General features: G+C 48.8%; 1 protein-coding gene across 1 annotated transcript in view; it reads right to left on the bottom strand.

Moving 5' to 3' along the window:
- Positions 1-27,611, bottom strand: part of LOC119461772 (serine/arginine repetitive matrix protein 2) — an 81,739-nt gene that overhangs the window by 28,532 nt on the left and 25,596 nt on the right. The window contains 5 exon segments of the mRNA XM_037723150.2: positions 9,961-10,095; positions 10,097-10,852; positions 14,340-14,433; positions 18,944-19,021; positions 21,421-21,512. Of these exon segments, the coding sequence (XP_037579078.2) occupies positions 9,961-10,095; positions 10,097-10,852; positions 14,340-14,433; positions 18,944-19,021; positions 21,421-21,512 (1,155 nt within the window).

Raw genomic sequence — 27,611 nt, 5'->3', positions numbered from 1 at the left:
CACGCGCTGCGCTTCTTTTATTTTCTCCTTCTTTGACAGCCGGCGCCAAGGCACCAGCTGAGAGCGCCGAACGAAGCGCTCCGCGCTGCGGCGTCGGTGGGCGCTACAGGGCCCCCCGCCCAGACGGAACGTCGAAATGGCGAGCCAGTTGAGTCCTGATTGAAAAATGTCCGTGGCCAGTCCGAGTCGTCAACGTGAAGGCATCGGGTCACTGCCACCATTCAGGCGGGCGGCACTGGGAGCTCCGCAAGGGTCGAGGGACTCGCTGAACGGACGCTGTTGGGAGGGGCGCCTCCAACCGACGATATAGTGATCGGCCCATGCGACTTGAAGGAGGAACGGGGAGGCCTGTGAGGCGAATGGTGCGCCGGCGGTACCCGCGCGAGCGTTGTCGGCGGCGTATTACGTGCCGCACCGTTACGTGGCGCGTAGGGTGCGCGCACGACCGATGGAGTTGAAGTGCTGAGCGGACCACGACGCGAGCAGTGCAGGTGGACGCGGCGCAGCCTGGCGGGGTACATCGCGACGGAATACGTCGCGAGTGAGCCACGAGCTGACCGGGCAAAGGAGGGTCAAGGCCTGCAGGAGCGTCCGGTGGTTCGTTGAGGACGCCTGACGTGGGATGCAGTGAAGGTCGTGACCCGTGTCCGCGGTGGTGGTAGCCAGCAGAGTCGGAGGCAGTGGGATCGGCGCGGTACCGAGCTCGCGCGCCGCCTCGGAGACCGGCTCAGCAGACCGCGTGGAAGGGTCGGGTGCCATTGTTGCAGGAGCGATGGCGTTGGAGACAGACCCGATGGCGTGGGGCACGGTAGCCGGCGTTGGGTCGGCGATGTCTCCACTGTCGCCTGCCATCGTTGGGGGCGAGAAAGGCGATGACGTGGCCGGTGTCATGGTCGTGACGATACCCTCGGCGACGCCATGATGCGCGTACTCGCACGACAGAGAACCCTGGAGAGAGCCGGAGGCCGGGGACTCTGCGGTAGCGCATCGGGTGGTCGCCGAGACGGTATCGGGGCAAGTCGAGGGAGGAAGGCTATCCTGATGGTGGCTAACGGGCGCAGGAGCAGACGCGTCTGGTGCTGGCGGTGAGGGCGCCGGCAGAGATGACTCGCGCACCGCGCGGTCTACCTCTGGAAGAGGGTGGTAGACAGCACCGAAGAAGTCGAGCACGCGCTGCCGCAGTTCGTCGTACGGTCGCGGGCCAGGCGATGGAACGCCGAGGTGGAGCTGGAGAGCAAGCGGCAGGACGTCGAGGAGTACCGCGTGCTTGAACTCCTGAATCCAGATGTGGTTAAGCTCCAGAGCCGCCTCAAACTGAGCGAACCATGCGCCGACGTAGCTGGACGAGAACGGCGGCAGTGGTGGGTCGAACTGCGGCTTCGGCCAGTGAGCCATGGCATCGTGTCGCTTGGTGAAACGCACGTTCTCCCGGGTCACCAATGTAGGAGAGACGTGACGGCGGCTGTACGAGCCGTGCCGTCGTCCCTACTCAGAAGGGCGAAGGCGGCGAGCCGAGCGACGGGGCTGCGGCAACCAGCGTGGCTGGCTTTTGGAACGCACTGCGCGTGCCGAGCTTGCGCTTCGAGCACGCGCTGCGCTTCTTTTATTTTCTCCTTTGACAGCCGGCGCCAAGGCACCAGCTGAGAGCGCCGAACGAAGCGCTCCGTGCTGCGGCGTCGGTGGGCGCTACATGTAAGTGTGAAATGGCTACCATACGTCGTATTTTGCTGCCAGTGGTGCTGCCAGTGGTGCCGCCACTTTCAACCGCGTTTCTAGCAACAGTCTGCTCAGCATCTGCTGCCACTTTTTCTTCTTGTTGCATCGAAGTGGTCGGCTGCGAATGTGTGGCCTTTAGTCCCCTGTATCTGCCTTTTGACTGTCGCTATTGGAAATGACAAATAAAACTTCGGCGTACAGTAAAAGCTTGTTAATTCGAATTTCACGGGACCGAAAAAAAATTTCAGAATTAACCAAATGTCAAATTATCGAGGGCATGCAGAAAACATTAGGCAAATGCTTACTACATCAACGGCTTTTACAGTTAAACCTGGATATAACGAAATTGACAAATTCCTGAAAAACTTCGTTATAAAGAGGATTTCGTTATATGCAGGTTCGGCACGAAAATTCGAAAAATAAATGCTTACAGCACTTACTCGATTCTAACGTGCCCTCGATTGTAACGCGCACCCGTTTTCGTCAAAGCACTCATCCTTGGAATATCACACCAGGTATTGGATGCGTGTTGTTTCGCACAAGCACGAGGCGTCGGAAACGAAGAGCGAGCGACGCGATGGCGTCGTAGCGTCGTATAGTGTCACCTAGTGTCAGGTTAGTGAAGAGACTTGCGCAGTAACCAAAGGGTGGCACTGCCAGTGCGTTGAAAAAAAAAAAAAAAGATTTTTTTTCCTTCGGCAACATCAACTGGAAAATAAGAGTGCCGGCTTGGCGGGCTAGGCAAGCTGCAGCAAGCGGCGGGATCAGGTGTGAATGAAGGGAGGGGCCAAGGTCACTCTCGCGGCGGCAAGACCGCCGGGTCGAGGGATGCAGGCCTGCCTCGTGCACGCTCGCATGCACGCACACATGCGCTCGCTCTCGCCTCGCAATCACTGTGAATTCGAGCGCGCCAAGCGCAACGCCGCTGCTTTGCATTCTGACGCGGCGGAGAAGGTGCTTCCAGTTGCTGCTCGTGCAAAAATGACAATTTGGGGTGAAATCTCTAGGTTGTCGGCAGGGAAAATTCATTATTTCGAGGGGGTCTCCCGCTGCCACTTCGTTACATAGAGGTCTCAAATACGTGTGCTTCTATGGAGTAATGGCGGGGAATAGAAAAACTTCGTTATGTCCAGGAACTCGTTATATGCAGGTTCGTTATAAGCAGGTTTAACTGTATTTAGTGAATGAGTGAGCAACTACTGTTGCTATTTTGCACAAAAGCCGAGCGGAAGCTGAAATTTGCGTCATCTCGTGACTCATTGGCTCTCGCAGCAGCAATAGAGGCCTCGCGACTCTCTTCGCAGCAAAGTCGCTGTGCGCGCCTTCATTTGCGACATGCTTTGTACTATCGCGATGTAGCTGATGCTCTTCATTCTCGACAGCTTTGCACCGAGTCAAAACGAAACAACCGTTTGTCGCAACTGCTGCGGAGAAAACCACAGCTGCTATCGACACGATTATGAATGGCGAGTTTGCGGTGCTGAAGGCATGCGCCCGACACACGGACCGAGTCTGAACGAAACTACCATTCGCTGCAACAACTGCAGACGAAACCGCGATCGCTATCTATGCGATCATCGATGGCGACTCCGCAGTTTTTTTAGGCACGCGGCCGACGCGTGTACCGAGTAAAAATGAAACTACTGCTCGCCGCAACCGCTGCGGAGAAAACAGAAGCTGCTATCGACGCGATCGTGGATGACGACTACACAATTATGAAAGCCCGCGGCCAACGCGGTGTTATGCGAGGCGGTACACGCAAGAATACAGGCTTTAAAGACACAAATAGGCACGAAGCGTTCCGGCATTGCTGTCATTCACGGACGAATTCCACTATGACTTTGGCGATGCAGCCGCCGCCTTGTTTTGGTTGGACGCTAGTGCTGTTTTTGCTCTTTTGCATCACACATATGCGCTGCTTCTATCTCGCCGAGCTTCGAAAGTTAACCGATGTGCGGCTTAATACGTCCGAATTAACGAGAGATTGATTGCATTGAACAATGCATACGCCGGCCGGGACCAGAGGACTAGTCCAAATTATCAATTTCTTGAATTAACGAGGGTCGAATTAGCGAGGTTCTATTGTACAGTGCAGTCCACTTATAACGATACCACATATAACGATATATCGGTTATAACGATGAGTCGACATAAGAGTGTCCACTTATGCATTAGGGCTAGGAGAAAAAACCTACATATAACGATATGTTATTCATCGCATATCGGATATAACGATTGAAATTTTGTTTCTGAACAGCGTTTTTCATGCAGAATAATTGTGAAATTCGCATTCCTAAGTTGCCCTACGTGAGTTCGTATCTGCCTCCATTACCGCGCAGCGCATCAAGCCACGGAGCCAAGTTGGCGCCAGCTACTTCGCGTCCACGGTGCCGGTGGTCGTGCAAGCATCCAGAGAGGAGGGAGAAGAAAGCGATAAGCGAGCGGCACCTGCGCCGCCTACGCTCTCAGCGAGTGGGGAAATGCGCCACGGAAGCAGCGGGAGGTGCACCGACGAAGCACGAAGCTGTGTCTCTCGAGACGAAGCTGCAAATTTTGCAAGACTCGAAGTATGAGCTCGCGCAGTCGATGATATCAACGATTATGAAAACCGGGAGCGCCACGGTTATGAGGGCTAGAAGCAGTGGCCATGCCGATAAACGGAAAAAGCGTAGCTCTCGCATGGGGAGAGAATTTTCCAGTCTGACACGGCTACGTTTCGTGGTAGGAGGGTGTGAATGGTCCGCAGGCGCCTTTCTTTTTTTTCTGTCTTTGTCAAGTGAGCAGGGCAGTCGGGGAAACTTCGTCGGCACGGCGTCTTTTGTCAGAGGTGCTTTTCGTGCTGCACTCACAAGAATGTGCAATTTGTAGACTGCTTCCCACGTCTTTGTCTTGTACCTTGGCTCGAAGTACTTTCTCACAGACGTTTCCAACCTCCTCTTTCTTTTTTTCCTTGAATTTTTTTTTCGTGCCTGCTTTTTCTCTTCCCCTATTCTTTCCGTCTTTCATTTCCCATTCCCCCAGTGCAGGGTAGCAAACCAGAATCTTTTTGGGTTAACCTCCCTGCCTTTCCCACCAAGTTTCTCTCTCTCTCTTCTCCCTCCTTGCATGAAATCGCATGGCGCCACGTCTTCAGGCGGTCCTCTCGGGGTGCAGCAAAAAGCGACACTTTTTCAGTGCAGGTCTTGCAGCCAGATTTGCACCGTGGCACAAACCACTTCTTGCCTATTTCACGGCTTGCTAACACGAATAGCACAGCTTGTCCTCGCAAAAAAAGAATGAAAAGAAGGGCGCAACGTGGTGAAAACTGCTTCTACTAGACAGCAACCGCTTGTCTACAAATTTGCAATAGGGGCCGGCTTCCCCGAATGTCGGCCACCAATCGATCCTGCCATCTCGCGGTGTGATGGAGCGGAGGTACCGAAGTTCGACGCAGTGAGTGCGCGGCGGTGGCGCTCCGTCGTTCCACCTCTACTTCTAACACCGTGGTCCTGACACCAAGCTTCCCAATCGCACTTCACCATACGCTACTCCAGCAAAGGCAAAAAAAGGAACAGCACCAAGCATGGTGACCGCCACATACCAAATCTCCCACCACTAATTCCAGGTCAGCATGTGTGGCTTTACCACAATGAAAACTGGAGCCACGGTGGTCAACGTCAGTCCAGAACCTTGCATAGATACGTGGTAAAGACAGACACCGGAGGCATCCTCTTCAGAAACCACATCCATTCACGACCAAGAGCTGCGGAACAGACCGTTACTAAAGCTTCACCAGAGGACTACGACATAGCTGAGACAAGTACTTCAATGTACAGCCAAGGACAGTTCCAGCTCAGCAGATTCAACCTCGGTCAGGTTTACCTCAAACCACACACTCACTCCAGAAGAAGGATCAAACCTTCCGTGCAATACCCCCGTTTGAGATGTGGCTTCACGTAACTTGAGTAAACGTCGCTTAAAATTTTCCTAACTTGCAATAACTATCAAATCAACTTTATGTAAACTCATTTGTTAGCTAGAAAGCCGATTCTCGTTAAAAAAAAAAGGGCGTGTTATACAGTAAAACGCCAGTTATACGATCACGACTGGTACAAATTTCGGTGTGATACGAATTCGCAACATTGCCCGGCCGAAATTCATTGCTCACAATACGAAAAACATCGGCTGTTTTGAACGTGTTGCCGTGCCGCTGCGGACCATACGAATGGCTGAGCAACAAGGGCGGCGGCGGCGGCCGAGCCAACGGAGCGACAGCCAACAGACAAGCCAGCATAGCAGGATCTGGGCGGTATCCATAGTCGTCAAGCAACCGGCTACGTCACGCGGCTGCGCAATCTCTCATTGGTCCCACCGTTGAGCGGACCGGACCGCATCACAGCCTGATGCTTTGACCAACGAGGAAGAAGAAGAGGACCACTGCAGCAACGACCGCGGCAGCAGCCACGATGGCCAAAACGCTCACTGTAGTCGACGTGACGAGGCATTCAGTGGAGTGCGAAAACATTCGCGAGATCACGTGCGTGCACTTTTACGCCTTCCAGAAGGCGATCGTTGACAATTTGGGCAACAAGAAAACACACAGGGATAGTAGAATCCCGGTGATACGATTTTCAAGGGACCACAAAAAAAAAAAGAGGTTGCAGTTTCACCCAAAAAGGAAAGCAACAATTGCGACAGCAAATGCGCAGACGGCTACACGAAGTAAGGATAGTAGTTTTATCGGCCGTATAAACTTGGAAACATTCGCTTAGTCAATTAACAAGCACGGTGACACGCGCACACAGGTAAACATGAACAGATCTTGATCGATGACCGCGGAAACTCTGTCAAAACACTGGAGCGAGGAAGCGCAGCAGCAACAGCAAGCGAATTGACCTTCGTGCTCTGTCTCACTTCAATGCGAACTAAACGCCGAAAGCACAGCGCATATGAAGCTATCCAGCACTAGGCACACTTTGTCAACATCGCAGATCGTTTTGAAGATGAGGCCCACGTGGGTGCGCACTTTGCGCACGTGCAGATTGCTTTCAAGATACGGTGCCAGCGTGGCCACGCCATATCTGCAACACACCGGTCTCTTGTTCCAATGTACAACTGGCAGCACCGTTAAATTTACATGACTTCCACATTCAAACGCAACGTAAGATGCAGGAACATTACAGATTGGCGACGTATCAAGGGGAACTTAATACATGGAAGTCGATGGGATTTACAGGGTTTGTACAGGTTTCCAAGAAAAAAATTCAAGGACTTTTCAAGGGCCTTTCAAAAATTTTAATATTTATTACGGTAGTTCACACACGTTACATTTTATTGGACAGAACAAAGGAAAGTGATTTCACTTAGTGCACATACAGTTTCATTCGACTAGATGAAATTTTGAAGCTCCAGGGCAGGTCTTTCAGTTTCTTTTCTGCTCAGTTCTTCAGCTTTCGCTTTTGCGGTCTTTCTCAAGCTGTTTGATTTTACCACATTCGTGATGTCACCAGTTTTCTCAGCCTTTTCTGCATATCCATCTGCAGAGGCTGTTAAATCGGCAACAACTGCCTCAAGCTTCTTTTTCTTCGTCTGCAACCCTTCAACTTCTTCCATGATTGTGCGCCTTTTTGTGTGCTTTGAGTTTTCCTAGTAACATTACGTTTCGGTTTCCAAGTGTGCACCGTAATGCTGCCTCGCTGCGGACACGGCTATTCTGAGTTCTTTTGTTATCGGAACATTCAAAATTCCACCTGCCCTGTCCACTGTGTCATATATAATGCGCTGTGAAATGTATGACAAACCATTCAGATTCTCTACAGAGATCTGGCTTTACTGCGAGCACGCCATGGCTATGCTACAGGGTCCGATGTATCCGGCGCAACCCAAAGTTTGTAATCGTCGTTGCCGAGCCAGGCGCTTTGGAATTTACATTTCCCAGGCATTATTCTGAACTGTGTGCACCACAACCGAAACAGGGGAAAAAGCAAACAACACTACCAAATTCAACTGTTCAGATTGTTGTAACTACTTTTTCGTTACAAATAAGCATGATGGCACAACTTGTATTTTTTCAGAGGAGATCGAGAGGCTCTAGCCTCATTGTGGCCAGCAACTTATGGCTTTTGGCCAACCCCGAAGTCGAAGCAAGCCAGAGGGAAAAAAAAATTGTGCGGCAGACGTGCGCTCGCCTCTTCCTCGCGCAGGAAGTTTACTTCGTGGTCCCGGCGTTGCGGAAAGCAATGAAGCTTGCCAAGACCACCCTCAACCGCCATATAATGTGAGTCGCACAGTTGGACCCCATGAAAACCCTAAGAATTCAAGCGTTCTCAAGGACAGAAAAGAAATTCCAGGACTTTCAAGGCCTTGAAAATGGAACTTTCAATTTCAAGGGTTTTCAAGGATTTCAAGGACCTGTGCGCACCCTGGATTTAGGTCGGGACCGCGAAAACGCAACGTAGCAGTCGGGAAAACGCAGCAGCGAGGAATGTGTTAATGGAGTTCCACTATTAGGAGCTTTTGCTGCTAAAAATAAATTCATTTTTAAAAGTTTTGTGTATGTTTTGATGATACGAATTTTGGGTGTTACGAATATTTCACGTGACCCTGTGAAATTCGTATCACCGAGATTTTACTGTATATGCGCATTGCTTCTCGTTCTCCTGCCACCTACGTGACGTCCTTCAAATTAAAGGAAAGCTCGCGCCACCGATGTAACGAACCTTGAATCTGTACATTGTGAATAAACACAATTCCACTTCTGCCCTCAACTTCGCTGGCCGTGTGTCCTACTCGCTCCAGCAACAACACAACATAACAAAGGGAACACAAAATTAGTACGCCAGCTCCGATTCCAGCTCAGTTATGAAGGTCTCGAAAATATTTTTTTATGAACAGAATTTCTGTTGAATAGAATCGAGTGCTTCTTTACCCACTGACTTAATAATTAGTGATAATCTGTTGTACTGAATACCGCAAGGTTCTCAGTTTAATAGCGGACCTCTGTTTTGTGGCAATCTTTTATTTATTGCATAGGAAGATTTCCTATCCAGTTTTTCTCCAATAATACACAACTCACTCCTACTTCCCTACTTTAAGGCAGGCGGGTTATCGTAAGGCCAGCCTGCGCGACAGACGAAAAGACCGTGCATCGTGTGACTCGATCACCGTTCCACGCGTAGTAAAGACAGGCGCCGTCAGCGCCGTTTCATTGTCAGGTTCGGCGTGATTTGCCACCTGGCAAAGATTCTGAAATCTGGAGGGTCACGGCAAACTTGCACGACGCTCGGCGAAGTTCGTCGCTGCGTATCCAGCATGATGCGTGCCTGTCGCATGCTTTTGCACTTTCCAAAATATGCACCGCCTTTTGTTGCCATTCCCTCCGTCCTCATCGTTCCCTCTTGATGACATTTCAAGATCTGCTTGTTTATCTCACATCTCTTCAGTTGCTCTGTCCTAGCCTCTGCACAATGGTGATGGAGACATGATTTGCACAGGATAAGAGGATCTGTTCACTTTGCTGCCGCGAAGCTGCTTCGTAGCGTGCAATTTGACGAGTGCACAGATGGACAAGTTTCAAACAGTCAATGGGTGCAAAAGACTACGAAAAGTGCGGAATGCAGATATAAGGCTACCCATAGAAGCACCTGCAATGATGCACTGCGTGGGATGACACCGTGCTCGTGGCTGGAGTGCTTCTCTTCAAAATAACAGCGTGTGGTCTTGTGTTTGAATATTCAGCTGCTTTTTGCAGCATGCAGCAGCATAACACTTTGCAGACACGACCGCCAACCACGTGAACTACACGCTGCGATCATCAGCTTGCAATGGGTGGCATTCGAAGTATTCCATAGATTGTATATCTTATGACACTAATGTTCATCATTTCTTATTCACTGTGCATGAAAATTTCAGCCTTTAGCAGGATCAAGACAGTTAAGTTAATTATATTTAGCCATACAAGCCATAAATGCACACATATTATAAATGAAAATGGGTCTAAAAACTGCTGCATATTATAGTTACATGCAAAAGCAAAACAGTCTTTATGCCATTGGCTGCTCTCAGAGCCAGTGTAATGACCCCTGTCATTAAAAGATGACAATAGAACAAGTTTTTCTGTACCCAGGCTACAAAGGCGCACGACTTGCATGAAAAAGGCGTTGGACCCCTGGCTCTCTTTATAGCAGATGTGTGCTCAGGGATGTATATTCAGTGGAGTAGAATTAGCTGTGCTGATGCCAGTGTCCCAAAACAAGCGCATCATACCTCTATCCCTGGAACGGGACCTTGACCGTCTGGAGCCTCGGGATGACTCGCTGTGGATTTCGGGCCTTCTCCGCACTGGCGAAGAATCTCGCCGCACGTGTCTGCGTGGCGGAGAGTCCCGGCGCACGTCATGCTTTCGGGTCTCTTAGGCTCGGGGCCGGCCTCGGCCCAAGTCCAGCTCTGGGCCGGCCTCTGGAATGACTGCGGCTACGGCTGCGCGACAGCCGCCTACGCCTTGTTCTCGAACGGTCGCCGGAGTTGCCCTCCCGGTCTTTCTTGGAGTCCTCACTTCTTACCTCTTTTTGGTCTTTCGTGGTGGTGCCTTCAGAGTCGGTCTTTGGTTCACCTTTGGCTTCGGCATTGGTCGAAGCACCTTTGGCTTCTGATGCTGCAGCCGCATTGTTGCCACTGACGACAGTGGCATCTTCTTTGGTTTCTCCGGTGCTGTCCACTGCACCAGCAGGCGTAGATTCCTCAGTGCCTTCGACTTTGGTGCCATCTTCAGCCGGGCCCCCTTCGGGTGCGTCCTTCTTGGTGTCGTGGGGCTTCGCTTCCCCCTGTGAAGCTGGCTTTCCCGAGTCCTTGGCATCGCTCTTGGAAGTTCTGCTGCTCCCTTTAACGCCATCCTTGTGGGCATCTGAAGTGCTTCGACCAGATGGTTTCCTCGATGATGCACCGTCTCTGGAATGGCTACGGCCGGAGCTACCATGAGCGGCACTGCGGTTGCGGTCACCCCTTCTGGAAGCGCTGTCCCTGGAACTGGTATGGGCCTTCCGGTCCCTCGAACTGCTCCGACCCCTCCGTGAGTCGCTGCGGGAGTGGTCCCTCGAATGCCGATCTCTCGAGTGATGGCCACCCTTTCGGTCCTTGTCTGTCGCTTTGCTTGCTGTTCCTGCAGAAGTAATTGTAGAACCTGGGACATGACAGCTACAAGAACATTCTCAGAAGGATGACAAAAGACTTCTACAAGCAGAAAAAATATTGTTTAAAATACACGAAGTAAGTGATTTTATTGAAAAACCAGACGAGCAATAATGTGGCTAGTATCTGTGCACACAAACACTGACATTAGCGCGTAATTAACAAGACTATGAAGCAAACAGACAATGATTCCTAGGAAAATGTGAGGGAAATTAACGGTTCTCTTATGAAGTGTAGAACTAATTATTTATAGGTAAAGTTTTGCTATAAAAATCTTATTCATGAAACAGAAAAGGGGAAATTAGGAGAGGCAAGTTCCCACTTGGGGAAGCCACATCCACAATTGTGCAGCCATTTTTCCTCTGCGCTTTCCTTGGTTTCATTGTCTGATTGTTTCATATGGTTGTTACTTGAGAAAACATCGAGCCCCGCCGTTCCCCTCGTTCTTGCTCACAGATAGGGATGTGTGTGTGTGCAAGCATGCACTTGCGGAAAGAAGATTTTTCAAACCTTCCTTGTTGATGATGCAATTTTGTCACATAAGCTGGATCCCATAAAAATGTGAACATTATTTGCATGGCAAATTGTTGTCTGATTTTAGATAAATTGGCAAAGTATTACTAAATAATTACATTCATGTTGGAGCATGTTTCCCTATTATGGAACTGAAGTGAAGCAGTGAATTGATTTAGAAAAGATTTTGCACAAGTTTATAGAGAAATACATCCACAGATTTTGTGGTAAAATGCCCTGCTGATGGTCCAGCTAAAGAGGCCCTGAACCACCCCTCCCCTCCGTCTTGGTGAAAAAAAGACATTCTGTGAAAAGCATACACTGCTGTGAACATGTTAGCCAAATTTTGCACTCACGCACTGTGCCTGAGGCTCACAAGTGGAGCACAACACTTACTTTTCGACAGAGGCCTTCTCGTCACCTGTTTTGGGGCTACCGGCGGCTTGCTACTGACATCAGCAGGCAGATTCCCCCAGAGCGTTGCTATTGGCCGATAGCTGACATCAATCAACAAGGGTGTTTAGATCAGCGCAGTTCTTCCTGCTGTTACTATGTATATTATTTTATTGACACAGTTTACCAAACAGGGAAAAGTGAAATCTGCATTTTGAATTTCAGTAAGAATTGTGTAGTTCCGAAAGAAGCTGACAATCGTCTGCTCACACTTGACCGCGCCTGCCCGCGTAGGAAGGAGACTTAGCTTCACTGCTTATCGGTATCGTAGCCGTCGGGTCTTGCTATTTTCAATTAGTTTCGTAGAACCTCGCTGATGCGTTTTTCACGGGACCGTAAAAAAAAAAAAAAAAAAAAACGTAAGAGCTGGGAAACAGGCAGAATTGAGAAATGGGAGTGGTGCTGAACTGCACACCATATTATTTTAATTATTACGTGTGAAAGAAAGTCGTAGTTTCACCCGACAGCCGAAGTATCGATTGCAATAGTAGACAGCTATACAAAGTAAGAATACTAGTTTTATCGTCCGTATAAACTTGTAAACCTTCGCTTATTAACTATATTAACAAGCATGGTGTCAGCGCCCACAGGCAAACATGAACACATCACACTCGATGAGCGCGGTGTGAGGAATTTAAGCGCCGCTGCACAAGCGAGCGAAGTGACCTTCGTGCTGTTGTCTATCGCTTCAACGCAAACTGAGCGCCGAGAACACACAGCACGCACAAAGCTATGAGCCGCAGACACACCTACACTGCGTAGACTCTGGCCCCAACGCAGATCGCTTTCAAGATACGGCCCACATGACTGCGCGCCGCCGCGCAGTACGCAGTTGATGCCAGAGCACAAAGCTGCCCGCTATCATCCCCTCCTCGCCGGTGCCTCGAACACAACAGAAGAAGGCGTGCTTCCTCCCTGCTTTTCTTTCTTTCTCGGGTGAGATTTAGATGAGGTCGTCGACTCCCCTCGCACGCTTTCACTCACACATACAGCATACGGCGCGAGGCGACGGCGTTATCGCCCTTGGAACATCTATGAGCCAAAACCAATTTTAGGGCTGCACCGCATCACAGACACCATCTGTAGATAGCAAATACAGATCTCAAGGGCCATACTTTTGTTGGTGGAAACCGAAAATACGTCATAAGTGTCACCCCCGGCACTTTGGGCAGCCAATGCCACCGTCAAGCAACCAAGCCAAGCGACACGAAAAGTCAAAATGGTCGCTCGGGCCTGTGCGGGGTGGCAGTTCGCAACGAATGATGCGGGAACGGTCTCACAGTTGCGACGCAACAGTGGGATTACCAATGCATTGGGTTCTATGGGAGCTGTGCCGGGACCGGCCGAAAACGACGTAACAGCCGGGAAAACGCAGCACCCAGGAATGTAACAGCAGGGTTCTACTGTACACTCATCTAGCCTTGCACAACGAAGTACTTAAGGTCAGACTTCACAAAACCTTGCCAGCGGATGCTCACTCTTGGCTGTTCCTGGTTAGACACCTTGGCGAACATCGTTTCATATTGAGCTATTGAAGAGCTTCAAAATGTACAATTTGGATGTGGCTACTATTCGGCAGTCTAGCGGGTGCAGAACAAAGCCGGTCCGCAACTCACAGCGCGGCCAGACCGAAGCACATGAGCGCAAGCCCGCACTCCAGCCCTGTTGTGCACATTGCAAACACTGCACAGTACGGGCTATAGGCACTGCAGTTAGCCAGTACAGTTGCGTGGAGCTATGCAGCTGCAAATGCTGCGTCGCAGGGTGCCGCGATGAGCCCGCTCGCTGCTGCTTGCTGGGGACAAACACATGCTCCGATTGGTCTCTGTCGGTGACGTGGCTTCAGGCAACTAGTTTGCCGGCCCGAGTACCGACATCTGACTGGAACAGGTCATCTGCCTCCCGAGCTGCATACCCTCACGGTGTGTTGCCATCGTGGTCGAAGCTCGTTACATTCGGAATCTTTTTAATGCGAGTTCGGAGAGCGGCATCCATCGCTTAGCCAATGTGCACGCTGCCGACGCACTCGTATGAGCGAACATAATGACTATGTTTTGTTCAAGTCTCAGAAATTGTGATTAAAATGAAGTTAAGTTCAAAACATTCAAAATCAAATTTGAATTGCTTGCCACCATGACATTCAGTAGGCGGAGCATTGTGAGCACTGCCCAAGCTCCATGTTTTTATTTTGTCTTTGAAACCTTTACGAAGAGCCAGCTTTTAGTGAAAAGCGGGTGAGTAGTGGTGAACTTTGAGAAAAAACTAGACTTTTCACTACAATTCCCGCAACTTTGCCTATCTCGAAAATCCGCTTATCTCAAAATTTTTTCAGGTTTTTACCACTCGAGTTGAGGTATTACTGTAAGAAAAGTTTTGGTGGCAGCCGGGACCTTGGGTCGGGATCGAACCAACCGAGAAAACTAATTAAACAGGGTTGAATTAATTGACGTCTACTGTATACATACAACAGTTGGGGTGTTTCACAAGCTCACCTTTCCCGCTGGTCTGCTTGCTCGTGCTTGAGCTGTCAGTGCTGGCATGTACATGCTTGCCAGCATCCTTGGAACCCTTGGCAGCGCCTTCACCCTGCACAACACAGCAAAATTGGTAGCTGATCTTCAGAAAGTGGTTTATGTGTCTAAGACCGCATGTGGCTGAGACTGTGACACATTCTGACAATCTTCCCAGCTGAAGCGACTGCAGAGCATTACTGAATTTTCCAGGATACAAGCGCTGCCTTGATACCATGTGTTTCAATTGGGAAAAGAAAAAAACCCATAAATGTTATGTTCAATTTTTGATATCAAAACATTTTAAAGACATGTGCAGGGGCGATACTACCTTTTTCTTGTCAACACAATACTAACAGAGGTGAAGATCAGCAGCTGTATAATAACCACTTATTAATAAAAATCAGTCAACTTCCTAATTTAAGACATATGCTCGAATTGTGGAATTGAAATCGATACTCGAGGCCATGTACACTTAATAAGAATCTCAGGACTACGTATAGTAGCCGAATTGAAAACGTACCAGTTAATATTTTCCCAAAGGACCACTTTTGAGCAATGCAGACAAGGTTAAAGGGGCCATAATACATGGTCGTCTTGACTATTCTCGGTTTATCATTGCAATTGAGAGTAGAGGGCCGATATGGTTATACAAAAAAAAAGAAAAAGAAAAAAAAAAGCTCCCTAATGCGAAATTTGAATGCAGCTCTATATGTGTTTTCACTTCACAATATATTGGCTGGCACGGACAATCTGTCTCATACGGCACGTTGCAAACGGAGCGAAGTGTGGCATGACTGCCTCACCAATCGGGAGACCGCGAGAGGCAGCGCGTGGGTGACGCATGGGCGCGATTCACCAGCAGCCGCCTCAGGCAGACCTCCGCTCATGCTGCGCTTTGTTTCCACATACGATATGACTGGACACATTCGATGCGCACCATCGGTACACAGATGACGGCGCACTACTCTGGTGCCATCTCGTAGCAGTCATCGCCCGTGTTATGCAGCACTACGCTTTTCTTCTCACGCTTTCACCATACCCTCCCCCTCCACTTTCCTCCTTGAGCTCTCTTTTTTCTATCACTGCCTTTCGTTGCCCACTGCGCTCCGCATTCACTCTTTCATGCTGTGCTCGTTCGCTCGGCTACGCCGACGCTCAACGCAGGAACGGGCACCTAAGAGCTACGCTCTAAAAATGAAACAAGAAAGAAAAACTGGGCTCTCAGCGAACATTTTAAGTTAGAAATTTCAACTTGAAGTCGATGCTTCTAAACCCCTTCCATCGACAGCAATAGCCATTGAGGCATGGACTGTGCGACGTCAGGAAATGAGGGGCCACCGTTGTATCGTCACACTTTGAAACAGTGCGAGACCACATCGGACATTTTGCTCCGTTTTGCTCGGCATGTACGGGCAAGTGTTCCATGCAAGCTGGGAACAGTGCTCCAGACACCAAGACAGTGTGCTTAGCACTGCAACAATGCTTTTGCTCGTAGACGCTGACACATCTGGTGCCAACTCACATGAAATCTCACAATAATCTTGCTATCCCATCTGAAAGTGATCGAGAATACCACTCCACAGCAGTGCCAGTGTCACTATCACCAGCCAACGCATGGGGCGCGCTTTCTGCTGTCGGCAATGCAGTTCTGGAAGGCTCACCATAGCAGGCCAAGAGAATTTTAACAGTAAACATTCGTTTTTCAGTGCATTTCCTGTCTGTGCTGGCTAATTTCGCCACAAAATTCTCGTGAAAGTGTATTTTCCTGCGTTCTACGATGACTAGGATTTCCATCTACGATGACTAGCATTTCTGAATACTACTACAAAGACACAAATGTAATGTGAAAACTTTTTATTCATTTGTTCTGCATTCTTCTTTCTTTCCTTCTTCGGCAGAATGTGGTGGTCACTTACGAGGCCCTATGTTGCGTGATGCTCCTAGCTGTACTGCGCCACTGCAGCACAAAGTGAGTGGCACGACACTACGCCACCCTGACTGCATTCTGTGGTACGAGAAACCACTACGAGACACTACATGACTGCCCCTGTATGTGCCATCTCTTCTCATTTTTTACGAGCGACTGTGACCCATAGGGACCTTTTCTAGGAGTGACTGCAGTGCAAAGCAAGCAACGCAACACTACATCAGCACACCAGCACTTTTTGTTTTACAAGAAACTACGTAGGATGCTTCATCTCCACAACTGCATTTGCTATGTCTTTGTTTGCTATATGCAGCCCCCACACTACGTAACCATGCCTGCACCTTTTACGATAAACCGCTACGTGATCCTACGTCATTGCAACTGTGCTTTTATTATGAGCCACTGGTGCATATGGCTCAAATTCATTCACACATTCAAGGCCTGTGCACATAGCATAATGGTTAAGACAATGGGCGGTTGAGTGTGGGTAGCATGGGCTCAAAACGCGCTACTGCAAACAGAGGGTCTTTTTTAAGTGTGAGCCATTCTACTTGAGTTTGGAAACGGTTTTGTTGGTACAGTTGAATCTGGATATAACGAAATTGACAAATTCCCGAAAAAAATCGTTATAAAGAGGATTTCGATATATGCAGGTTCGGCACGAAAATTCGAAAAATAAACGTTTACCGTATTTAGCTCGATTCTAACGCGCCCTCAATTGTAACGCGCACCCGTTTTCGTCGAAGCACTCATCCTCGGAATGTCACACCAGGTACCGGATGCATGGACGCGTGCCGTTTCGCACAAGCGCGAGGCATCGGAAACGAAGAGCGAGCGTCACGATGGCGTCGTAGCGTCGTATAGTGTTACAGTAGAACCTCGCTGTTACGTTCCCGGGGGCTGCGTTTTCCCGGCTGTTACGTCGTTTTCGACCGGTCCCGGCACAGCTCCCATAGAACTCAATGCATTGGTAACCCCACTGTTGCGTCGCAACTGTGGGACCGTTCCCGCATCATACGTTGCGAACTGGCACCCCGCGCCGGCCCGAGCGGCCATTTTGACTTTTCATGTCGCTTGGCTTGGTGGCTTGACGATGGCATTGGCTGCCCAAAGCGCCGGGGGCGACAACTATGACGTATTTTCGGTTTCCGCCAGCAAAAGTATGGCCCTTGAGATCCATCCGTATTTGCTATATAAAGATGGTGTTCATGACGCTTTGTGGCCCTAAAACTGGTTTTGGCTCATAGATATTCCGTATATAAGGGTACGGCCACGCTAGCGGCAAAAACGCGCGCGTCATGCAGCAAAGCGGCAAGTTGCCGCGCGTCAGCGCCTTGCCTCGAGGCCACCGTGGCACGCGCGTCTCGCCGCGCGGCAGCGCGATAAGATCTCCCGCGCTCTCCGAACGGGCGAGCAACACCGCGAGCGCTCGTTTACAGACACCGTAGCTCGTTGTTTCATGCGAGAGACGACGATCGTCGATTGTAGACCCGGCGCGGACCGGCGGCGTTCCGGTTGTGATGGCTCCGTGACGTCACCCTCGTCGCTCTTGATTGGTTCTTCACCTCGCGGCACGCGGCATTTGCCGCAGAACCCATTTCGCGCGGCGCGCCGCAAGACCCCCCGATTCCTGCTGCTTTTGCCGCGCGCGGCATGACGCGATGCCGCGCGTTTTTGCTGCGTGTTTATGCTGCTAGCGTGGCCGTACCCTAAAGTCCAAGGGCGATAACGCAGTCGCCGCGCGCCATATGCTGTATGTGCGAGTGAAAACGTGCGAGGGGAGCCGACGACCGCGTCTAATCTCGCGTGCGCAAGAAAAGCAGGGAGGAAGCGTGCCTTCTTCCGTTGCGCTCGAGGCACCTGCGAGGGAGCGAGGGGGGAGGGATAGCGGGGCGGCGCGCGGTCGCGCAGGCCGTATCTTGAAAGCGATCTGCATTGGAGCAGAGTCTAGCAGTGTAGGTGCGTCGGCGGCTCGTAGCTTTCTGCGTGCTGTGTGTTCTTGGCGCTCAGTTTGCGTTGAAGCGATAGACAACAGCACGAAGGTCACTTCGCTCGCTTCTCCAGCGGCGCTTCCACACGCCGCCAGCGTTTGACAGCGCATGTCCGCGCTCATCGAGTCTGATGTGCCACAGCGTGTACCAGTGCGTCGGCAACATCAGCTGGAAAAGGAGAGAGTGCCGGCTTGGCGGGCTAGGCCAGCTGCAGCAAGCGGCAGGATCAGATTTGAATGAAGGGAGGGGGAAAGGTCACGCCCGCGGCGGCAAGATCGCCGGGTCGAGGGATCCAGGGCCGCCTAGCACACGCACGCATGCACACGTGCGCTCGCTTCGCATTCCACCGCGGCGGAGAAGGTGCTTCCGGTTGCTGCTCGCGCAAAAATGACAAAATTTGGGGCGGAATCTCTAGGTGGTCGGAGGGGGAAATTCGTTATATCGAGGGGGTCTCCCGCTGCCACTTCGTTACGTAGAGGTCTCAAATACATGTGCTTCTATGGAGTAACGGCGGGGAATCAAAAACTTCGTTATATCCAGGAATTCGTTATATGGAGGTTCGTTATAAGCAGGTTTAACTGTATGTAGGCCAAGAAATAGTTCACACTTAAAAGCTTTTGGAAGTGCTTACCAGAGAAATAAGAGCCAAAGAGCACAGAACTTACACTGTCGGTGGCTTGCTGCAGTTTTCCTTGCTTCACCAATTCTTCAAGCTTAGTTCGATGCTTCTTACCCTTGAAGTGCTGCACCAGAGCCAAAAATACTTCAGTTCAGAGAACAAATGGAATCCACACGCAAATTGACGTACGGGACCAACTTTGAAAATAAGCTTGTTTTGCAAAATTAGTGCAGCTTTTTTTAATTTCTGGCATTTTAAGCACATCGCAGCACTCGTAAATGTGCTGCAGAAATAATTATGTTGCATTGTTCCAAAGTTACAGGCAATTATCGAAGTGCAAACAAATGCTTTTGTATGGCATTCTAGCTTCTTTTTTTTTTTAATACCCAATTTTTTTCCACTTTCTTCCTATGCGACCACTGGCACCTTCATTGCAAATAAACCTATCTCAATGTAACATATACGACGCTATCAGGTGGCAAACGTCCTAGCTCCCCGCACTGGTCACTCACTTGACTACATTAGTAGCAAATTTTTCCCCATTCTTTCACAAGTGGAAGTCATCCCACAGAATACAGACACTAAATGAGATATAGATTAAAAACAAAAAGGGGCATTTGGAGAGGTGGTGACATACCTCAAGTAAAACATAATTGGACCAGCTTGACGAGTTAATGGCTCAACAGCTACAGATACCGGCTCCAGCGTCTGCATTTCGATGGGAGCAAAATGCAAAATGCCTCTGTGTACTTAGATTTAGGTGCATGTTAAAGAAGCCCGTGAAGCGTAGGATGGATAACCGGTGGACCATTAGGGTTAAAGAATGGATACCAAGAGAAGGGAAGCGCAGTCGAGGACGGCAGAAAACCAGGTGGGATGATGAAGTTAGGAAATTTGCAGGCGCAAGTTGCAATACGCTAGCGCAAGACAGGGGTAATTGGAGATCGCAGGGAGATGCCTTCGTCCTGCAGTGGACTTAAAAATAGACTGATTATGATGATGAAAGAAGCCCAGGTAGCTGAACATAATCCGGAGTCGGAGTCCCCCACTACCACGTGTCTCGTAATCATATTGTGGTTCTGGCAAGTAAAACCTCAGAATTTATTACTTATTCTTCCCCCTCAATTTATTTGGTATCATCCTATTTTCAGCCTCTCTAGCGCGATGGTAAAGTGAAGACGGACATGATCACAAGAAGTTCAACTTCCAACAATGCTTTCATCTCCGGATCTACGCAGCACTAACGAAAAAAAAGAAAAGAAAAAGCAATATAGAAACAGCAGGAAATGAGGTTCACAGGACAAGCGCTTGTCCTATGCTCTTCTTTTCCTGTTGTCTCAGCTTTCTCGCGAGCACTGTACAAATCACATAATGAATGCCTACCAACTTGCTTATCGCGATGGCGATTGTACAGATGCTCAAGGCGAATTCGCACTGTCGTCTTAACAGACTAGGAGCGCGTTTTGTGAAAACGTAGATTAAATGAAAAGTACTTCTAAAAAGTGATTGTCTTACGCTGTATCATTAATTAAAACAAACTTAATCTATGTTTTTTCAACAAAAAACGAAAATATTTTTTATTCAAGAGTGTGGCAAGTCAATGCCGGCCAAGAAAAATGCCTAGCCAATCCAGAGCGACATAGCGGCGTGCGACGAGGCGGCATTTGATCCTGCTCGAACAGAATATGAACGCGTTTTAGGCTATTATTTGTGTGCAAGAGGTGTTCAACCACTAAAATGAACTTCTATGTCCTTTTTTTATGCATTACATTTTATACCATTGAAAACGCTGGCGACGAGGCTACGCACTCGGCCAGCAAAGTGCGTTCTGTGAACGCACTTTGACCGGAGTACACTCTGCAGCGAGTGACACTCCACTTGCGACGTTTAGATTTGACAAAGTGCACTTAAGCCGAGTGACACTCTCCGTAAGTGCACTTAACTTGTCCGCTTGACAGGGGTATTACTGTCTTGCTATGCACCCCAGAGTTAGAGGGTCTTCAGAGACATGGTGTGTGTTCGGCTGCAAAAAACGCTGAAGCGAAGTGGCCGCACCGTCAACGCTCCGATCAATTGCCTCGGTGGCGGAGCCAGGACGGCGTCCTGCCTTTCACTGCTGGCGTAAGCATTGCGTGCTCGCGTACAATCAAGCACACCAGCGGTCCTGCCGAGCTGCTGAGCGTGTGCACTGCTCCGAGCAGAACAACCAGTAAACATCAAGCTAACGTTATCTAATATTTCACTGGATGCTGACTAACACCGTTGGTTTCTCGCCAGCCTCATTTGCTGAGACATTTGCAAAGCCACTGGCCACGGCATTGTTCCTTTTGCTCAGCAGCAGTTGCCTTGTGCGCTGCATCGTGCCAACATGAGGGACTCGTGTACAGTTCAAACATCGTCCGAGGACTTCGAGCGCCACGCCAGACCTTGCCATCACTGTCACCACATAGCCCCTCGGGTGACACCACATTTCTAAACCTCATCCCAGCAATGCCCACTGCTTCTGCACAAACATGCACTCACCGTCTCGAGCTGGCTCTCGTGATGCACCAAGACCTGGCACATGTCACAGCGGTACGGGAACACCTGGCTGACCTGCTGCTGCTGTCCACCGCCTGCCCAGCCGCAAGAGATAAACTTGTGTGAGCACTGCATCGCACTGCCTACACAATACCACTACTGCAGTTGTGCACGGTCACCCACTGTTAGACGGAACTGCACGTAGCTCATTCGAGCCAATAAACAAAGGTGACATTTACTGTTCTTTATGAGGGATATACTGGGGGACGTCTTCAGCATGAGGGATCACATCTGAGCTAGCTGGTACAGATTTATACTTATATAAACAGACAGTGCAAAACAAACACGAAAAGGCACTAACACATAGATGGTAGTTTATTTCAGAAAGGAACTCTTAACATTTTTAAAAGTTTTATTTTGGTTTTACCTTATGGTTATAGTTTTTCATGCCTAATACTGTTTTACATAACTAGGACCAAACATTAAAAGTGAAATGGTACAGCTTAGACAAGCGAGACCTATGGCATATTGTTAGTAATCATCTTGAGTTATGCAGACTTTTTTTGAGGTGCGAGCACATAGTTAATTAGCTGTTTTTTATGCAAACCTTTAAACATTCGTTTTAGAGCATTATTTGCATTTGAAAGGTTGTACAGCGTGCTCAGAAACACCCAATGAAGTTGCTTCTGTGTCGTTACCTTTCATGCGAGACTTTTTTCAGAGTTCTGAAAGAAGGCCACAAAATATAAGAAAATAATTGACGTCACTGCTCACTTACTCGTCTGGATTGCAGTGCTCTCAATCGTATTTCTAAAGAACGAAGACAGCATGCTTGTTGAAATCTAACGAGTGTGTTTGCATCTCTGTTCGAAGCCAGCCTAACTGTTATCATTTACGAACGAGGACAAGTTCAATCTTCACAATGAAGGTGCTGACGTACACTGGACAGTGTGGCCAATCAATTTCTTCTTTTTTGATGAGTATGCGGGCTTCGTTCTTTAAAACGTGACTGACAGTGCTGCCATTCAAACGGGCAAGCACACAGTGATGTTATTTTTTAAAATTATATTGCAGACTTTCTGTAAAATTTGAAAACGACTCGCAAGAAAGATAACACAGAAAACAGTTGTGACATGGATGTCAACAAATGAATGAAACGCAATAATAATATTGCACAAACTTATTCCACTCAATGGCATGGTACACCCATGTGTCATCAAATGCCCATCCTTGCAATTCTGCAACTGTCACACAAGCAACAACCACAGAGGTGACCACTCCTACATGATGAAGTACAGCAGCAAATGGGAAAAAATTACTTTCTGCAGTAACTACGGTCCGCTACATGCATTCTACACTAAACCACATCACAAAATGGGCCTATCTCGTGCTGACTAAAGTCACTGGAGCCTGGAAAGTACCGCAGCCCTTTTCTCTTCGCTGTCGCACCACCAATTGGTCCGTTGCCGTCAGGTGATCACTTTCCGCCATCGATAGTCCGCGCTGCGCCGGAGTGGACAAGCAGACAAAGGCATTGCTCACACACGCTGAACGTATGAGCCATTGACGAGGTCAGATCTTACATTTTGTGTAATTTAGGGCATATGCAACTTTCGTAGACTTAAACAAAATGAAAGGAAATGCCCAGGTGCTGCACTTTCAGATGCAGCAACTGCCGGAAGTCCGGCAAAGCGCTTTTTGCGATACCAATTAAGTGGAAAGAGCGACAGCAAGTGCCATGCTATCTAGTTGCACCGAATAAAGCACGACAACTTCACTCCCACTAGGTAAATTTTATGATACCGCAAAGTTGAGAAGCATTGAGGTATTATCGAACTGCCTAAATGCCATAATGTGATCTAGAAGAAAGGGAACTAAGAGGCCCGATTTGTGATCAGATAATAATCAGATGATAATGTAATCTAGAAGCTTCTTTGCACATTTGCTTTTAAGACTGTGGTTTCCTTGCGCAAACAAAGCGAGGAGATGCTCAGAAATATGCAGATCCGAGCAAAATGTGGCTAGAAGAGCGTCGGAATGCGGGCCGCTGTGTCAAAAATAACAATGTAGAGACAATCACTGCAATAAAGGCCAATCAACCTGTGAATGTCGAATATTAAAATATATTTTCTTGTGTGTTGTTTCATCATCATCATCAGCCTATATTTTATGTCCACTGCAGGACGAAGGCCTCTCCCTGCGATCTCCAATTACCCCTGTCTTGCGCTAGCGTATTCCAACTTGCGCCTGCAAATTTCCTAACTTCATCATCCCATCTGGTTTTCTGCCGACCTCGACTGCGCTTCCCTTCTCTTGGTATCCATTCTGTAACCCTAATGGTCCACCGGTTATCCATCCTACGCATTACATGGCCTGCCCAGCTCCATTTCTTCCGCTTAATGTCAACTAGAATATCAGCTATTCCCGTTTGTTCTCTGATCCACACCGCTCTCTTCCTGTCTCTTAACGTTAGTCCTAAGATTTTTCGTTCCATCGCTCTTTGTGCGGTCCTTAACTTGTTCTCAAGCTTCTTCGTTAACCTCCAAGTTTCTGCCCCATATGTTAGCACCGGTAGAATGCAATGATTGTACACTTTTCTTTTCAAAGACAGTGGTAAGCTCCCAGTCAGGATTTGGTAATGCCTGCCGTATGCACTCCAACCCAATTTTATTCTGTAAATTTCTTTCTCGTGATCAGGGTCCCCTGTGAGTAATTGACCTAGATAAATGTACTCCTTTACAGACTCTAGAGGCTGACTGGCGATCCTGAATTCTTGTTCCCTTGCCAGGCTATTCAACATTATCTTTGTCTTCTGCATATTCATCTTCAACCCAATTCTTACACTTTCTCGATTAAGGTCTTCAATCATTTGTTGTAATTCGTCTCCATTGTTGCTGAATAGGACAATGTCATCTGCAAATTGAAGGTTGCTGAGATATTTGCCGTTGATCCTCACTCCTAAGCCTTCCCAGTCTAAGAGCTTGAATACTTCTTCTTGAATATTGTTTATTGTTGTTTATTACTGTTTAAAACAACGGGAACGTGACATGGATAACTCTGTTTTAACATCCCTTTTCTTGTACTGCAGTCAGGGACTGTTTATTTTCGTTGAAGTCAATTTGTATCAATAGTTTCGAGAGCGGGTAAGCCAGTAGCGACGTTTGAAAGCGATTACATCTACACTTATAAACAATGCGTGGCAGCGCTTGATGCCTAGTCAGCCTAAAAAATCCTGCATGACACACGATCATCGGGTGCGTTTCGCATTTAGAACGGGTGGCGCACAGTTCAATGCTTCACTTTCCGAGTACACCTAACGTATATTTTATCTAGCTAAGCGAAACACAGTTTTGTTGCAAAACTGTGTTTCGCTTAACGTGCACCGACCTGCAACGTGCACAAAGGGCGCGCCCGTGCAGGCCTCATTGTCAAAACGATCTGCGATGTTGACAAAGTGTGCATAGTGCCGGTAGCTTCGTATGTGCTGTGCTTCCGACGTTTAGTTCCCGTTGAAGCGAGAGACAGCGCGAAGGGCAATTCGCTCGCTGCTGCAGCCGCGCTTCCTCACTCCAGCATTTTGGCTGTGAGTTTCTGCGGTCATCGAGCGAGATGTGTTCAGTTTACCTATGCGAGAGATAGTAAGCGAATGTTTAGAAGATTATACGGCCAGCAAAGCTACTATCCTTACTTTGTACAGCTGTCTACTAATTTGCTATCACAATCGTTGCTTCACCTTTTGGGCAAAACTGCGACTTTATTTTTTTCGCAGTCCCTTGAAAAGCGTATCAACGGGGTTCTACTATCCGTGCGCGTTACCTTCTTGGCCAAATCTTTAAGAATCACCTTCTGGAAGGCGTAAAAGTACGCGCACGTGATCTTACGAATGTTTTCGTACGCCACTGAACACCTCGGCACGTCCAGTGCAGGGAGCGTTAAAGTCGTCGGGGCTGCTACCGCAGTCATCTTTGTTGCAGCGGTCCTCGTCCACTTTCTCATTAGTCAAAGCATCAGCTAGACTGTGATTTGGTCCAGTCCGCTCGACGTGGGGACCAATGAGAGATTTCGCAGCCACGTGACGTGGACTATGGATCCCGCCCAGATCTCACCATGCCAGCTTGGCTGTGCCAGTCGCTCGGCTGGCTAGGCCGCGGCTGCTGTTGCTCATGCATTCGTATGATCCACAGCGGCGCGGCAACGCATTTTTTTTTGCTTATTGTGAGCAATGTATTTCGGCCGGGGAATGTTACGAATTCGTATCAGCCGTGACCGCATCAACGGGGTTTTACTGTAAAATGCTTAAAACACGAGTAATGTTGTTGTTAAGCAATTTAGTATACGCCTTGAATAGCTTCCCAGCGAGCACAAAACTTATCGCGAAAGAAAACTAAAGAAAGGAGGCCACTTGAGCACCCGTCCTGTCGCTGGTCTCGCTTCATGCAATCTGGCGCCTGTAAAAGTCTTCCGATCATACTTATCCGTACAGCTTCGCACGCACAGTAGATGCACCATCGCATCTTTTATGTAAAGGACAATGAAATGTGCCGATTTGCGATAATACAAACCGCTCAAAGCGAAGCTACATAGCTGGGCTGCTGTCGCCCGAGAGACGCGTTGGACCACATCTGGCAACAACAGCACAGTGTTGCCTGCACGCGCTCCGGCAGTTGCGGTACTTTCCAGGTTTGAGTGACTTTAGTGCTGACCAGGGGCCGTATTCTGTAACGCTTCGGTTTTCGAAGGATTCGGTTTGGCGGTGGCGTCACGTTGGGGCGGTCCGTTGACGTAATGAAAACAAGTGAAAGGACAGAGACCAATCGGCGCGAAGGTTTCGTTTTGTGGCAGTGAACGTCACAAACCGAGTAAAAATATAGCAATTTACGAGCGCTTCTTGGTAAATAAAAATAATTTGTTCATGGTATTGATGAGGTTTACGTTTTTCATCATGAAACGTGCTGTGAGTTGTACTGGCGGTGAGTGACTTAACGAATTTTGTTTACTTCGGTTGACCCATTTATGCCGCTAGGTGGGACGTCGTACGCTAACTTCGCGTTGCGGCCAAAATACACACTCAAGTTCCTCGCACAGTCGGAGCGCTGTCTCTTTTGATAATCTGAATTGTCGCCGGAATCCCTCGTCTGTCATCTCAAAGGCGTCTTGTCGATGTCGAGGTTGTCGCTGTCTATCACGGAGGCTCGCTAAAAGCACGATAACAGGCGCCACAGGCACCGCACACGCCGTCATTTTGCTCCGAGTGCCGCGATCTCGCCCATGCACACGGCACGCACAGGCTCTGCACACGGCACACCGCGCTTCGGATCAGACCGAAGCAGCGCGCGCGGCTTCGCTTCGTAGCAGACAACAAATTCGGTTTCCGCGTGATTGACATGTGCGTGATGTCATCAAAAAATGCGTTCGCGCCCTGAGGCGATGGCGTCACCCAGGCGGCGACCAATCGCTGCACGCAAACCGAATCCTTCGAAAACCGAAGCGTTACAGAATACGGCCCCAGGTCAGCAGTAAAATTGCACAATGCAGCTAAAGAACTAATGCTAAAAACTAGAGCTAAATTACAATGTACATGGCACATAATAACACGAGGGCATGACCTCGTACCTATTTTTATCTGGTCACAAAAGACTGTACAGCTCTAACTTTAACCCTTTCACTGCCGGGTTTTTTTCTGACTGCTCCTCACCCCCTGCCGGGTATTTTTTTCAAGTTGGTTCAGTGGAAATTTCATGCTAGTAATGCACTATGATACTCCACAGGACATGTAAAGATATTCATCAGCAGTTCTTGAATTTCTTCATCCGTCAAAGCACGGACACACGTGGCGCGCTGACTCACCATGGCTCCTGCGCTCTGCCGACACAAAGCGACGCGGGTGTAAACACGTGCGCTCCATCTGTTGTGTAAAATTTAATTTACAAGTTCTATGTGTTTAGGGGACCTCTCCATAAATGGCGGGACATGGAACGCTCGGGAGTCTCGGGAGTGGCAGGGAGTGAGTTTAAAAAGCAACACAAGTATACTCGGGAGTAGCAGGGGGTGAGCGTGGGTGGTTTCACGAGTTATCTCGGTAGTGGCAGTTAAAGGGTTAAACATACAAGCCGAAATTGTGCTGCTACTAGACATACTGGTGAATGTAGAAACAAGAGAATATGCTCAACTAACTTGTCTGTATTTAAATTGTA

This window comes from Dermacentor silvarum, chromosome 8, assembly GCF_013339745.2.
Source record: "Dermacentor silvarum isolate Dsil-2018 chromosome 8, BIME_Dsil_1.4, whole genome shotgun sequence".
NCBI lineage: Eukaryota > Metazoa > Arthropoda > Arachnida > Ixodida > Ixodidae > Dermacentor > Dermacentor silvarum.
The sequence above is the reverse complement of the archived record's forward strand: the minus strand, read 5'-3'. Positions and strand labels throughout refer to the sequence as shown.